The following is a 16004-nucleotide window of genomic DNA, read 5'->3' on the forward strand; positions in this document are numbered from 1 at the left end:
GGAGGGGCATACAACAAATGTGATTTTAAATAATGGTACGGAACTCTGCGTGCGTGAGTCCGACTTGCACTTGGCCGGTTTTTTTCATCGCAAAGACTCCGCAAACACCGTGTTTCGGAGGGCACGATAAACTGTATGTCCCAACTGTCATTTGAACATCTTTGGCAGTCTTTACGGGTAGTCAGAAGCCAGTAAGTCTTACCAAGGGTTTTGCCAAGGGTTGCCCGGGTAACAGGGTTGTGGAAGTCAGATAGGCAGTCGCTCTATGTAAAATACTGGTACTCAGCTGCATCCAGTTAGACTGGAACCCGACCCCAATATACATAGTTGGGAAAAGACCCGGGAGATGAGATCATGAGACGCATAAATAATCCCAAATTGACCGGCAAAAATATAATCGTTATTTTAACTGATAAGATCGAAATGAACCTTTTGAAAGTACATTTGCTTTGTAAAAAAATCTGAATCATTTTGTCCGATATATAAGCTGTGGCATCGGCTTCAATTGTCATAGTGCAGTTCCCGCCAACGCTGCGAAAGAGGTTGGTTACCTTTTTTTGTTGTCATTGTTAGTTTTATTTACTAATAAATTGAAGAAATAAAAAATTTGTTTAAAGATAGGTGTATTTATAATATCCGCTTTAAAGGTATTATTTTTAGAAGTGAGTCAAAAAATTATTAAATTCATTTTTTTTTTGTGTATTACTTTAAATCAACTTCCAGACTTTTAGTTATAGAAGGTTATTTAACTTTGTAAATATAGTTTTTATTATTTAATTCATTCGACTTCCAGACCGATGTATTAGTTATTTATTTATTAGTAACTAGCTTTTGCCCGCGGCTTCGCTCCCGTCAACTGACTTCTCTACTTTACCCTATTTTTTTTTCATAAGAACCTTCTCCTGACAATAACAAACACAACAAAAAAAGAATTAGCCAAATTGGTCCAGGCGTTGTTGAGTTATGCGCTTACCAACACATTTTGCGATTCATTTTTATATTATAGATAAATGTGTATGACAAACAAACTCGTAAAAATAGCTGATATCTAGATATTCTGCGGTACTCGTAAAAATATACTTTAGCACGTAGGTAGATAAGTACGTATTTTTGTTGTCCTGGGCCCCGATTCTCCTAATTTTACTTAAGCGGCATACGATTCACGTTCGACTCGATTCGACTGAGATCCAATCCCGACTCGATTACGATTGAAGCGTATGTGGCATTCCGCTATTTTTTCTTTGAAATAAACGTTTTTATCCTTTTCTGTCATTCAATAATGAATCATTTTGTCTGCAAATGATTTACGATTGCAATATGATTGTAGAGCAAACTACCGTATAGACCAAAATCACCAAAACAGCAGACCAATCGCACACCAATCAAATGTCAATCGAATACTATTGATCTTTTATTAGTAGCAGAATGCCCGATATGGTTAAAACTGCTATTGCGATCATATTGCGATTCGATTTCTATTCGATTTTGACATTATTAACTTAGGAGAATCGGGGCCCTGATTAATTTTCATTTTCATGTAGGTAAATATAGTATACCTATGTAGGGACAGTTCGCGCCGAATATCTTAAACTTTTACATAACACGCTCAAATTGTAAAAGACAATAAGTATATGACGGACTATTTATTTGCTTATTTATATTTTGTTGGTGTAATTAGGTACATCCAATATGAACATAATAAAAATATTTATTGTGGTATTTTCAGAAAAAAAATGGCTCCCGTCACGAAGGGTTTGATCTTGGCTGCGTGCATTGTTTTATGTAAGTAAAAAATGACAATATCCTCGTATATCTACAGCTTTCGCCAGTGGTTTAACCCGTGATCCTATGAAACTAATTACATGCCTCACCCCCAGTAAAAGAAGCCTGTGTCCCTTTTCAGACTAGACTATCTGTTTAAAGAATTTCATCGAAGTCAAAGTCAAATCATTTATTTCATTTAGGCCTTTACAAGCACTTATGAATGTCATCAAAGCCTTCCTCGATAAGTGAACTATTTAACACTGAAATCATTTTTCAAAACGGACCAGTACCTCTTAAAATTAGCTAATTTAAACAAACTCTTCATCTTTGTCAAATTAGTATAGATAACGTAGCTCCGTCTACTGTCTCATGCCTCTAATTTTAAATATTCACCAAAAACCACCAAACGATCCATCCACAACCAACCTTTACATCTCAAACTGCCTCGTTGGTCTAATGGTCGCAAGCGCGGCTGCTGTGCTCGAGGTCTCGGGTTCGATTCCCGGGTCGGGCCGAAATCGCTTTGTGGGTTTTCTTAAACTTTCACAAAGCAGCCCTTAGTCTGGAAGTTATTGATGAATTCACCCGTGCATCGGAGAGCACGTAAATGTCGGTCCTGCGCCTGATCTCTTTCCGGTCGTGTCGGATTGCCGTCCCATCGGGTTATGAGAGTGAAGGAATAGAGAGTGCACTTGTGTCTGCGCAAATGCTCGTGCACTATAATATGTCCTGCGCAGCTGGCTGATCTCCTTAAGTGAGAGCAGTCGCCGTGGCCTAAAACGGCCGTGGACGCCATTACATCTCAAACTTCACCAGGCACAGCTCAACCACTAGAGAAGAGAGAGGCGCCGAACCTGCCGGTCTTGAAAGACCAGCCCGCTGAGGTGCTGTTCAGAGCTGACAACTATTCCACGGCGCTGCTGGAGTGCGCCACTGAGGGGAACGAGAAGGATGTCAAGTGAGTTGAGAAATACCTACAGTTAATAGTTCACCTTCGATGTTCGAACATACCTAGTTACCTACCCTTACTTAACCAGGGAAGTATCCTAAAGGATTAAAGTACCTATCTGACATACCGTTGTCAAGATTTGAACGTACCTAGGTAGGTACTTTTATTTTAGAACTTTCCTGCGGTTTCAACCACGTCCCAGAAGGAACTACCACCAGTACCGGGAAAAAATATAGCCAATGTTAGTCGGGAAAAGTGTAGCTGTGCGACAGTTAAAGAATATTTCAAAAAGGTTCAGAAGTTTCGAAGTTTTTACTAACAAACAATAAAATGTTTCCACTTTATTTTATTAAGTTGTATAGAATTATGGATTTCTTTCGAGTTACTTGTAAAACATACTCAACTTCCCAACTGTGAAAGAACTTTTCAAATCACTTCTGTAGTTTCCGAACCTTTTGGATACAAACAGGTAAAACCTACGGTACAATCCAAGAAAAAAATTCTAACCTGCTGCTCAGCAGGTTTCAGCTTTCACCAGCAGGTTTCTGAACGAATATTTATATTCGTTCAGAAGTTCTGCTGGTAGGTGGGTTAGAGTTTCTGTTGGTGAAAGCGACACGAAAATTCGTTCAGTGGTTTTTATTCACTGCATACGAAACGGGGCTTAGGGATTGTTCACACCAAACGTATTGTCCGCCGCTGACTGTGAGTATACTCACTGTCTGCCCCAGTGTGAACGTCGACTCAATCTGCAGTACGCGTACTCACCAAGCCGACAATAGGCTATAGCGTACGATGCGCTACATGTGTGAACAAAAGAATAGGCTCTTGTAGGTTCACACTAGATGCGTACGCTGAGCGGCTGACTATTCTACACATAAAAGGGCTCAGTATTTGAAGTTGCTCGTAGTATTTTATAAACGATAAAACTAGCGTAATTTATTTTTTTCAAATCAGACGTTTTACTGATATTTCAATTAAATGATGCGCATTCAGATAGTTGCCATTTGCGAAGGTCTAGAGGAAGACGAAAATAATAAAAAGAAGAGATTGTGGGTACATCCCTTAAAGGACAATGCCAGGGTCTGGGCTCATAGTTTGCCCAGCAGTGGGAGTAGTTCCAGGGGGTTCCTTAGTGCACTCTGAACACGTAATGCAAATATTTTTTAAATCGCTCCCTGGGGTCCCGAGGAAAACCGGTTCAAATATTCTCCATGAAGAGTCACTTTACAAGGCCTGAGCCATTTGCCCAGTAGTAGGAGTGATTGGAATAGGTTCTTTACTTCACTCTTAACACGAAATTAAAATATTTTTGAAATCGGTCCCAGGGGTCCCGAGAAAAACCGGTTCAAATGTTCTCCTTAGATAGTCACTTAACAAAGTCTTTGGCATTTGCCCAGTAGTGGGAGTGGTTAAAGTAAATTCTTTACTTCACTTTTAACATGAAATTAAAATATTTTTGAAATCGGTCCCTGGGGTCCGGGTGAAAAACCGGTTCTTATATGCCACATGAACAGTCGCTTCACAAAGCCTGTGCCATTTGCCCAGTAGTGGGAGTGATTAAAATAGATTCTTTACTTCACTCTAAACATGAAATCAAAATATTTTTGAAATCGGTCCCAGGGGTCCCGAGAAATTAATCTGATAAGACTTTTCTGCCAAATAAGTCTTACTCATATGCATATTGTCAATCTCAATGCTCAGGATCTCGCTGTCAGGATCCAGTACTGGAAAATGTTGGAATGGGTTTTTTTTTACTGTGATTTTCAAATAAATTCTAAAAGCGTTGGATTCTAATAAGAACTGACAATGATTTTCTGAAAAAAAGGCAATTACCGCAATATTTTTGAATTTACGGTTTAAATCTACAAGGCGCCTGCGCAATAAGCTATCTTCTAGAAAAATCTTATCAAGACGAATAAAATAAGCTCGAACATGAGGTAGTTAGTAGACACCGTTGAGGAGTTCCCTCATCTCTCTGTCGTCTCCATTGTCAGGTCAGATCTTAACCTTTACAGTTTTGTGGTGTCTGACACATATCTATACCCGAATGACAAGGTTTTACTCGATATGTGTCTACAATTTTTCGAGAGTCGCTCCCGATTATTTTAGAGATTCCATCACCAGACCCTGGGCCGGATGACAAATGAACCATTGAGGAAGTAAGCCCTTTCAAACAATAAAATAATTGTTGAAATCGATTGGTAAACGACGGAGTTATGCACGTACAAACGTAAAAAGAATACAAATGAATTAAGAGCCTCCTCCATTTTTGGAAGTCGGCTAAAAAAAAGTTGTCGTGTACAATACCTCGTATTTGTCAATGAATATAATTCATTTCAATTAAGGTAATAAAAGTGGAATAGTTAAGAGTTCGTAAGCTTATTTTTATGTAATATTGAATAAGAGTCAAACCAGTTTTTCTCAGGACTCCCGGGATAGATTTCGAAATGCTTTGGTCTGGGACCTAATATAAGCCTATGGAACATAATACACTATGCAGTTACTGTGGGCAACACTTGATCCCAACTTCCATACAAAGAATAGCATTGTCCTTTGAAGAGATGTTTTCTTGGTCAATTTCATACTTTATATTTCGAATATAGACTTTATCCAAATAAGTTCAAGAAATATTTTCGTATGACAGTAAAACATTCGATAAGTTACTATCTTTAATACGTTTAAGTTTATATAAAAGGGACACTAATTATAATTATCGACGTGCTGAACCGAGGCACGGCGGTGCGTACGCGGCGGAGCGGCGCTATTCGGCAACTGCGTCCGCGTAGCCAATCCGCGTCCACCGTGCATAGTCGCGTAGTAAAATAATCGGCCACTGAGAGTCAGCCACAACAGACGACGTAACAGCGTATAGTCGGTTCGGTGTGAACGACAATTTCAATATATATGGAAAAGCAATAAACTGCGTAACGCGCGCTCACAGTCAGCGGCCGACAATACGTTTGGTCTGAACGATGCCTTAGTGCAAAAACATGTTTGCTAAAAACTTAGGTCATTGCCTTCTATGTACAGTTAAGTAATACCATTGCAATTGATTATTGTCTAGATACAGTTAGGTAAATGTATCAGGCAGGTGTAGATATACCTACTTAGTAATTTGATTTTTGCCATCGTTAAAAAAGCCCTGTATGTACCAGAGAGATCTACCATCACTTTTTGCTTGAAAGAGAAACCAACGTCCATTAATCATTAAAAAATACACATTTCTAATATTACAAGGAAAATGTAAAGTACATAGTGCAGTTGAAATTATTAATTTCTATTACTTACCTCCTACTTTAATAAAGTAATTTACAATTTTTCCTCAATAAAGTAATACGTTACGCCTACTAGGTAACTCCTCAAAACACATACATAGGTTTGTCATCTCTTTGTTCGACAAGGAAATTTTATGTAGTTTCCTCAAAATGATTCATATTCCTTACGTTTGGTAAATAACCTGAGACATATGACTGGGGAAACAATAGCATAGGTAGTTATTGTTTTGTTTTTGCCTAGTTCTTTCCTACAGGTTAAGCCCGATGATCGATTGAAGAAGTCAATAGAATTTCGCTATGCCATTTTTTGGCATCTCTCTGTTCAGCCTAGGAGGCTTTTAACTGCTCAACCGGTCAATTCCATGTGGATGCCTAGAATTTAAGGCTTCCAGCCAGGAGTTCGTTATTCAATCATCTTGTCGTGAATACTGATTATTTTTAACTTATACTATAATATTGCATAGCCTGATTTACCTAACTTTGAATAGATTTGAACCCATCACAAAAGCGGGTGGGCTATACTTCTGTGTAAATAAAAAACACGTGCACATCCTCTGAGCTGAGTGCTCCCGATCGCCCGCACACAAACACAATGTTCACGTGCATTTACTCCTCTTCCCCTGCTGTTTTTCTACATAACACTTTTTTTCCAGGTACTCATGGCACAAAAACGGACAACCCTTCGACTGGGAGAAAGCTGGTCACATCGCCCAACGTCCCGGAGAAGGCAGTATCATGTTCTTCAACCCTCAACCCTTAGACGAGGGCAAATACCAGTGCTTCGTAGAAACCCCATCAGGCACGGCCAGCACTCGTATCATCAGCTTGAAAAAGGCTTTCATCAACGCCCCAAAAGTGGAAACAAAAGAGCATACTCCCACTGAAGGGAAACCTTACAAGCTAGAGTGCCCCATCCCAGAATCCTATCCCAAACCAAAGATAGTTTGGAAGACGCAACTCAAATCTGATCCATCTATCGTTGAGGAGTTCTTAAGCCGTAGAATCACGCTGTCTCCCGATGGTACCCTCTGGTTTTCTAACATTACCGAGTCTGACGTCAGTCCCAGCTTCAAATATGTGTGTTTTGCCCAAACCCCTGCTTCTGGTGAAGATGTGGTGTTGGCCGAGCATTTCCTGAAGAGTATGGTGCAGGATAAGACTCCGCAGAATGGGGAGTTAGTGCCTCAGTATGTGAGCAACGATATGATGGCCAAAGCTGGTGATGTTACCATGATCTACTGCATCTATGGTGGGACGTGAGTATTCATTGCATATTTTCTACTAATCAACTACAGGGTTTATCTACACGGTGCAAGTAGCTTGCGCAAGTAGGTGCATGCACAGGTTACATGCATTTTAAAAACGTGCGGTTCCAGCGACTCGCGCATGTACCAAAGCAAAATACCCACCCGCGTGCTCTTGTCACTTGTCACTTGCGCATGTTAACTTGATCCAGCTACATGCACCATGTAGACGCATCCTCAAATAACACTACCCGCTGTGAGTTAGCAGCGTGAGGGAGGTCAGACTCTTACCGACTAAATTCCCTTCTTAAGCCCTTTGTATACAAGGGCCGCGGTAACTCTTTCGAACAATCCCACAGCCCCTGCACGAGCCTATGGGCACGGACTTTAGTAGACTAAAAGACAAGTGCTATCTAAGAGTAAAAAAAAAACTTAATCATCATCTTCGCCATGGAGTAGTTCTATAATAATATTTAAAATAACAATCAATAAAACTACAAAAGTTAACTTCGTGGCAAACTGTAGAATAAGTGAAATTAATTTAATTTTCAGTGAATAATGCGAATCTTCAGAATAATCCAAAGTCTCGTTTATCTGTTCATCAAGGAGTTCGTCAATTCTTTCTTCTTGATTTTGTCCAACTGAGTTTTTAAGACTGGTCACATTGGTAAAATTAGCCTCGCATTTGGCAACACCGTTACACACGCTATCCAAAACTAATATCCAGTACATTTTGGATGTTTACTTCTTGCAAAACTAAAAATATTTTAGGTGTTTACGAATAGTTTAACGGTAGGTAGTAAAATTAAACTAGGTACACTGAAGTTTAACGACAATTTTATGCCTTCTAAAGTAGGTACGTAGATAAGTTGTTCAAGTTGTGTTATAAATTATTTTATGTACTTTTAATGGGCGGTTATTCATTTAGATAATATTATTACAAATAGTTTTGATTTTACGCGTAAATATTTGGTAGCTGTCAATTTTGAATGCTGTCAAATAATGAAAGACTTTTAATTTGATAGATATATATTGTCCATAATGATGTAATAAAGAGGTCAGATAGGCAGTCAATCTTTGTATTATAAAGCACTGGTACTCAGCTATATCCAGGTAGTCTGGAAGCCGACCCAACAACAACATAGTTAGGAAAAGGCTAGTGTCAGATTTTTACTGTCATAAACCCATCATGTTCCTTCTTTAGCTCTTTATGTACCAGGGCCGCGGTAACTTTTTAACAATCCCGCAGCTCTTTCACGCATCTCTTAAGTTTACCACCCACATTCATCTCCCAACTATGGTATTCTAGGTACAGTTCCCAACTAGGATATTGGTAATCTTGGTAATTGGTAAAAATCGGTTTTCAGACTTACTTGCTTCTGACTACAATTTAACCATCCACATTGTGACATCTTAAACCTCCTCCCACAGTCCCCTCGGCTTCCCAAGCTGGTACAAAGATGGCAAGGATGCGGACGGCAAGCCTGGAGACCGAGTCACAGCATACAACAGGACCAGTGGCAAGAGGCTGCTCATCAAGGAGACCCTTCTCGAAGACGCTGGTGAATACGCCTGCATCGTGGACAATGGCGTCGGCAAGAAACAGACTCATAAAATGAGGTTGACTGTAGTCAGTAAGTATCTGGGTAAATGGAGTAATTTTGATAAACTCACAAAATGATACTGTATCTATTGAATAATTATAACTAAATAAAAAATAAGTAGGTTCTACGGTTCTGTTAACAAAATAGGTAAGATCTTTAAAACAGCTGAGCGGACTTTAATGAATATTTATTTATTTAAAGCTTTATTTTCAGTCATCAATGGCCCATAGATAAATACCCTAAAAACTAACATATATACAAAATAAAGTCTATACAAAATAAAGTCTAGTAGTATTGTCTGAGAACCTCCGCTTAGACACCAGCTTCCATTAAAATAAAACTGCTTTCAAATCGGTTCGTCAGTTAAAGCTTTGCCATAAATTTTATAACACCTCTCTTTTTGCGTTCGTGGTTAAGACAGATTCGTTATCGTTTACTCAATTAATTTGTAACAAAATATAACAAACCTACTTATTCGTCTATTCTTACGAATTAAGTCTTCATCTTTTTAATTACTTATTGATTTCCTTCTTTACAGGTGCACCAAAACTCTCAAAGAAAGCTGAAAAAGTGGTCACCGTGAAAGAAGGCCAAGATGTGGCTATACCTTGCCAAGTGACCGGCTTGCCAGAACCCAAAGTATCTTTTACATACAACGCTAAGCCTCTGGGCGACAGAGCCACTTACAAAGATGGCGTTTTGACCATTAAAAACGCCAAGAAGGGTGACACTGGTTACTATGGATGCAAAGCTGAAAATGAACATGGTGATTTGTATGCTGAAACCCTAGTCCATGTCGCTTAGACTGAAAAAATGTTACTTTAGTTAGTTTTAAGTTTATTCATGTGATTGTATTTCTATTGTTGCATTAAAAACAAATGATTTGCAAATAAAGTTGGGTTTCTTTTCGTTTTACGTAAGATTTACACATGAAGAGTCCTTCCTGCTAATCATCATCATCTTATCAGTCAGCCTATTGAAAACGTGTAGGCCTTCCTATTTAGGTTTTGTATAAATCATTTTAATTCATGAATTACACTAAAGGCATCAAATTGGATACTTATTTCGTTCTGCCACAGTAAGATAAAGCATAAAGGTGTATAAAACCCCATTCAAGGTAAGATAAGAACCAAACGCTTGAAACCCCAAAATTTTCCTACAACGGCAACACTTCTTTGAACAGGACATTTGACATTGACATTGTGATGACAACGCGTATAACCTAAAATTGTGTTCAGAAAATTCAAAACAAAGGCAAAATAAAATAATTAAACATGTTATTCCTTTACTTATTAAGTATTTTATCATTAGCTGTCCAAGCTGTATTCGTCACATTGGCGATAGGTAAGTGAAACAGACTTTTTTTACCTAAAACACAGACAGAATAGTTTTTTTGTAAAAACATACAGTTTATGTGATAAAATCCAGGCTTAGCCTTATATTAGCATGTTTTTCCTGTAGTCAATATGTAACAAAGTCCAATTCACAATCGATTATAGTCGTAATTTAGGAATAAAATACGAAACATGGTTTTTTCTTTACCTCATTCAAAACCCGGAATTATGTACGAAAAAGACGCCTCGTCATGTTTTTAATCAATTCTGAATGTTAATTACGTCGAACATTTAAGTAAAGTACTTAAAACTTATCACTATGCATACAAATAAAGCGGGAATCGCCAATAATCTATTATTTGGTACTTTTCTGTTGGAGACAAAAATCTGGCTTGGATCCAGCAAAAAAGTTGGCATAACAAAACTCTATTAGGCATGTAATAATAGGTAATTAAAAACTTCCTAATTATGTGACGACCTCGATGGCGCAATGGTCACCATGCCGGACTGCCGAACCTGAGGTCCCGGGTTCGATTCCCGGTTCGGTCGACATTTGTGTGATGAGCATGCTTGTTGGCCGTGGTCTGGGTGTTATAATATGTATATATGTAGCTATATGTAGTTTATCAGTTGTGTTAGCACCCATAACACAAGTTAATTAATAACTTACCATGGGGCTAACCGACCGTGTGTGAAAAAGTGTCCCGACATTATTTATTTATTATTTAGGGCTTCAGAAAGGAAGGAATAATATTACAAAACCATTTATTCAATCAAGTTAGATAAAAAAATATAAACTATAGTGTCCTAGTGGTTTCCCCGCGGTGTTACCCACATCCCTGGCGACTTTTTTCCCACACCCGGATAAAATATAGCCTTTGTTACTTCAGAATATTGTAGTTTGCTATTTGTAAAATATTTTATCTAAATCTTGTGCAGTAGTTTTGGAGGATTTTGGGGTACATAGAAACAAAAAATTATTTTGACTCTTGATTTTGTAATGTAATCAATTTTGTCACTTTTCATTATCCTCACCTATCCAAACCACGTGTTTACGCTTTGTTCGGACTATTTAGTAGATGGTTTATGTGAAGTTTGCACAAAATTGGTCAAGCGGTTCTTCGTTTATATTTTGCTAAGCACATACAAGGCCGCTAGTATTAGTAGATTTAGTACAAATATATACTAGCTTTTACCCTTGGTTATTTGGCATATTCTGCATTTAGAAAATTACAGTAGAATATATGAATCTGTTTATAACAATGTTCAAAGGAGTTTAACTAACTATACCTCATTTCATCAATTACCAAAATGGTTTAAAAACTATATAAACTTTTGTTTTCAGCGGCTGGACTTTACTACCTAGCAGAATTAGTAGAAGAATACACAGTTATGGCCAAATATATAATCACGTGGACAGTTGTTGTAAGTATATTAAATAAATACATTTATAGTAATGTTATAAAACTCAAAGAGTTTTGTTACTTTTGTATCAAATAGTCTATTCATGAAGTCCTATAAAAAGTATTTTGTGTGTCTTGTATGCATGTCTATTGTCAATGCATCGATGCAAACAGTGGAAACTAATTCCAATATTGAATACTTGAAGCAGCTATAATATAATTATGCTGAAAGTTTTGAATATCTTAAATATCCAATTAAAAATCTAGCCTGTTAGATTAAACTACTTTTCAAAACAAACTAGGTAATGTTATTATGGTCAAAAACCTGAAAGTAGCAACATTTTTGAAACACTAAATCATCTTTTACAATTGCTATTTACAGCATCATTAACCCATTTTTTTTTTTTTTTTTTTTTTTTTTTTTTTTTTTATTTATTATTTATCATTAACCCATACCAACCTTTAATATTATATAAATCCTCGTTTTCAGGCCACAGCAGGTTTCCACATAGGCCTGCAACTCTTCGAAGACATTCCCCTCCATCTGAACGCGCTAGGGCTTCTACAGCAACTACTCCACGGTCTGCTACTAAGAGACTTCCCGGTAGTCAGAATATCCAGTGTGACGTTCATAACATCGGTGCTGACTCTCATATTACATCATTATTTGGCTTTCAAGTTCTTTGGGGCTGTGTATTATAGTTTTTCTGAGGTATGCCATATTTTTTTTCACTAAAATAAAGCATTGCAATGAAGATAGACTGATAATCATCAGCCTTCCAGTCTAACCGGATGTAGCTGAGTACCAGTGTTTTACAAGGAGCGACTGCCCTATCTGACCTCCTCAACCCAGTTACCCGGGCAACCCGATACCCCTTGGTTAGACTGGTGTCAGACTTACTGGCTTCTGACTACCCATAACGACTGCCAAATATGGTCAAATGACAGTCGGGACCTACAGTTTATTCTGTTTATAGTGCTTTCTGAAACACAATCAGTCTTAGATATACTTAGAAAGTACATACAAACTTAGAAAAGTTGCATTGGTACTTACCTGACCTAGAATTGAACCCATATTTGAGGGGTTGGCTTTATCCACAGGACTTCCACGACTTTTACAAACAAAAAAATCTCCAAAATTAAATATAATTTATTAACATAATTATTGACTGTTTTAGGTATTAGCATACTTCACGCTATGCCTATGGGTGGTGCCTTTCGCAATGTTCGTGTCGCTGTCTGCGAACGACTACGTTTTGCCCACTACTGGGGAAAAACAACCACTGTTGTTGGGTAAGTTAACTTTACTACTTATTATATAATAATATAGTACTCCACCGCGTCTTTCTGTTTGTCTGCGATAAAAAAACTGCTGTACAGATTACGGTAAAATGTATATTCTAGCTTAAAAGAAGGTATTATTTTAACTTTTTTAAATGTTTTTTGCGAGGGTTTATCTTTAATTAATGTTTAAACTATTTTAACTAATTTTATATTTCTGTCGCTTTGTTGGCAAAAATGCTAATAATTTGAAACCGTCTAAGCGGATTTGGACGAGTCATGTCCAAGAAACATTTCCGGAACACCACTTTTCATCTTCAAAAACCCGGATCCAATCTGGTTAATCCGTTTAAGAGCTACGATTTCATATCCAGACAGACAGCAATCAAACTTATAACACCTCTTTTTTTGCATCGAGGATTAAAAATACCTATAGACATCTTAAAAATATTGTCTTAAATATATATGTTAATATCATTTCAGGTGACAACAACGTCTTAACAGATTACCTATCTAGAAAATCAAAAAGGTACAGTCTGCTATCTTTCTTCAGTTACGCAAAGGATTCCATTCTGCCGCAGCGAAGCAAGAAGGCGTTCTGAACATAAAATAACAAACTTAATTTATTTATATTGTAAAAAGGTTTGCCAGTTTGTGAGTTTGTGGTTTAATCTCTGAAATTGCTGCGCTGATTTCAGTTGTTTTGTTAATAGATAGCTATTGACCCCGAGTGCTACTGGCTTATGTGTTAATGTGCGTATTTACAAATGATTTTTTTACGTAAGTCGATGTTTATCGATTCGCCGAGTCTTAGAAACACTCGCTTTCGTGAGATGAAACATATAATATAATAATATTGTCGGGACACCTTTTCACACACGGTCGGTTAGCCCCATGGTAAGTTATTAATTAACTTGTGTTATGGGTGCTAACACAACTCATAAACTACATATAGCTACATATATACATATTTATAAATACATACATCATAACACCCAGACCACGGCCAACAAGCATGCTCATCACACAAATGTCGACCGAACCGGGAATCGAACCCGGGACCTCAGGTTCGGCGGTCCGGCATGATGACCATTGCGCCATCGAGGTCGTCATCTACGAGTATGTACCTATACCAGGCTGTTAAATCTGCCTTTTTACAAATCGACTAATGGTTTACTATTGCAATGTAAACCACTACTCAATTTATTTATTTAAATACAAAATAGTTTAATACCTATTTTTTTCCATAAATCATTAGGTGTTACTTTGTAGTTAGAATACGTAATTTATTGATTTGAATAAGTAGATAGGTATTAATTTATTTAAAGCTTCAATTTTTATTTTTTTGAAAAAGACGGAAATTTAATATTTTTTTGATCGTTGACCAAAAAATAAGAGCTTGTGACTAAGGGTGCTTCTACACGGTGCATGTAGCTGTAGTAAGTTAACATGCGCAAGTGACAAGAGCACGCGGGTGGGTGTTTCGCTTTGGTACATGCGCGAGTCGCTGGAACCGCACGTTTCTAAAATGCATGTAACCTGCGCATGTGCCTTAATATGCGCAAGCTACTTGCACCGTGTACATGCACCCTAAGTAACAGCCGGATGGATCGATCGTAAGTAACGTTGACGCGGTCAGTCCTTGGATGGGTGCCCATATATGTCATAACGGCTACGTCTTCTGCCTACCCGTAACGAGTGTCAAAAATGTTCAATTGACAGCCGGGACTTGATCAATTGACAGTGCCTTCCGAAACACGGAGGAACTCGTCATGATAAGATGGTCACCCATCCATAAACCGACCGCGCCAGGCGTTGCTTAACCTTATGATTGTTCGAAAGAGCTCCTTATGAGTCCTTATGTCACAAAATAATTGACAACGAAATTTTTTTACTCATTTTTGTTCTGGTACTTAAAAAGACACAAAATTGTTTCTCAGTATGACTATGCCTGATTTAAAACCCTTTTTCTATGATATTGTAAGAAAAACACTGCAGACTAAACAGTCGGTCGACAGTTGAACCGATGTTTGAAAAAAAAATGTATTTTTTTTTTAACAAAATCATAAATTCAAATAAAGTCGGAAACTGCACAAAGTAATACTGTAAGTATCATCAAGCTTAAGATTCGTGCCGATAATTATAATTGTCACAGAAACTTCGCTGAAAGAGATAAAGACAAATCGTTGAATTCTTCGTATCTTTTTGGAGTATGATACCGGCCAAACACCCGGTCGTTGTCATGTGCGTACTGCCATTCATTTCCATACTGATTTATGAGCCCAAACAAATTTTCGGCCGACAAAAAGTTTGCAGTGTGCTCCTAGAGTGATGTAAATTACGGAATGTCTTAAAACTCGTAACATCTAGTCAATGAAAGACAATATTTAGTAGATAAAATGTGTCAATATAGGGGGAAAACTAAAGAGGGTTAACTCAAGGAAATAACTTTTTTCAGAAAAGAAGAAATACTGATTCCTCCGTTCCTAATATGTAAAAATGTATGACACTTTACGTTGTAATTTTATAACTCAGGAACGGGCTCGTCTATCCAAACTAAATGTTCGGACAATTCAGTAGATAGTTTATGTGAAGTTTGTAGAAAACCGATTGAGCGATTCTTCATTTGGGCAGTCGTTACAGGTAGTCAGAAGCCAGTAAGTCTGACACCAGTCTAATCAAGGGGTATTGGGTTGCCCGGGTAACTGGGTTGAGGAGGTCAGATAGGCAGTCGCTTCTTGTAAAGCACTGGTACTCAGCTGAATCCGGTTAGACTGGAAGCCGAACCCAACATAGTTGGGAAAAAAGCTCAGAAGATGATTATGCATGATTCAAAAACTAGATTTTTGAGTTGACCCCCTTTGAATATAGGTGTGCGATATATAAAATAGTTTCATTAACATATAAGTGGTTTTGTATTAAGATTAGTTCTGCTAGTTAATTGTGAAGTTAGTAACTTAATATTTTCTTGTTGTAACACTGCATATACTCTACAACATTTCACTTGATCAGAATTATCTATACTTAATATTTGGAAAGCTGAAGAGTTTGTTTGTTTGAACGCGCTAATCTCAGAAACTACTGTTCGGATTTGAAAAAATATTTCATTGTTGGATTAGTTCGATAGCCCATTTATCGTGGAAGGCA

At 37.6% G+C, this 16004-nt stretch overlaps 2 protein-coding genes across 2 annotated transcripts; both read left to right on the forward strand.

The window, feature by feature from the left end:
* The first annotated feature begins 489 nt into the window (after positions 1-489).
* LOC124644290 (hemolin-like) lies at positions 490-9733 on the forward strand. The gene is made up of 6 exons (XM_047183560.1): positions 490-542; positions 1727-1782; positions 2581-2722; positions 6645-7247; positions 8667-8869; positions 9378-9733. Exons 2-6 carry the CDS (start codon positions 1734-1736, stop codon positions 9641-9643), a joined length of 1263 nt encoding a protein of 420 aa, XP_047039516.1. The 5' UTR covers positions 490-542; positions 1727-1733; the 3' UTR covers positions 9644-9733.
* A 295-nt stretch (positions 9734-10028) lies between these two features.
* On the forward strand, positions 10029-13638 carry LOC124644249 (protein TEX261). The gene is made up of 5 exons (XM_047183501.1): positions 10029-10183; positions 11519-11598; positions 12067-12288; positions 12755-12869; positions 13341-13638. Exons 1-5 carry the CDS (start codon positions 10114-10116, stop codon positions 13457-13459), a joined length of 606 nt encoding a protein of 201 aa, XP_047039457.1. The 5' UTR covers positions 10029-10113; the 3' UTR covers positions 13460-13638.
* Positions 13639-16004: the final 2366 nt, after the last annotated feature.

This window comes from Helicoverpa zea, chromosome 29, assembly GCF_022581195.2.
Source record: "Helicoverpa zea isolate HzStark_Cry1AcR chromosome 29, ilHelZeax1.1, whole genome shotgun sequence".
Classification (NCBI taxonomy): Eukaryota; Metazoa; Arthropoda; class Insecta; order Lepidoptera; family Noctuidae; genus Helicoverpa; species Helicoverpa zea.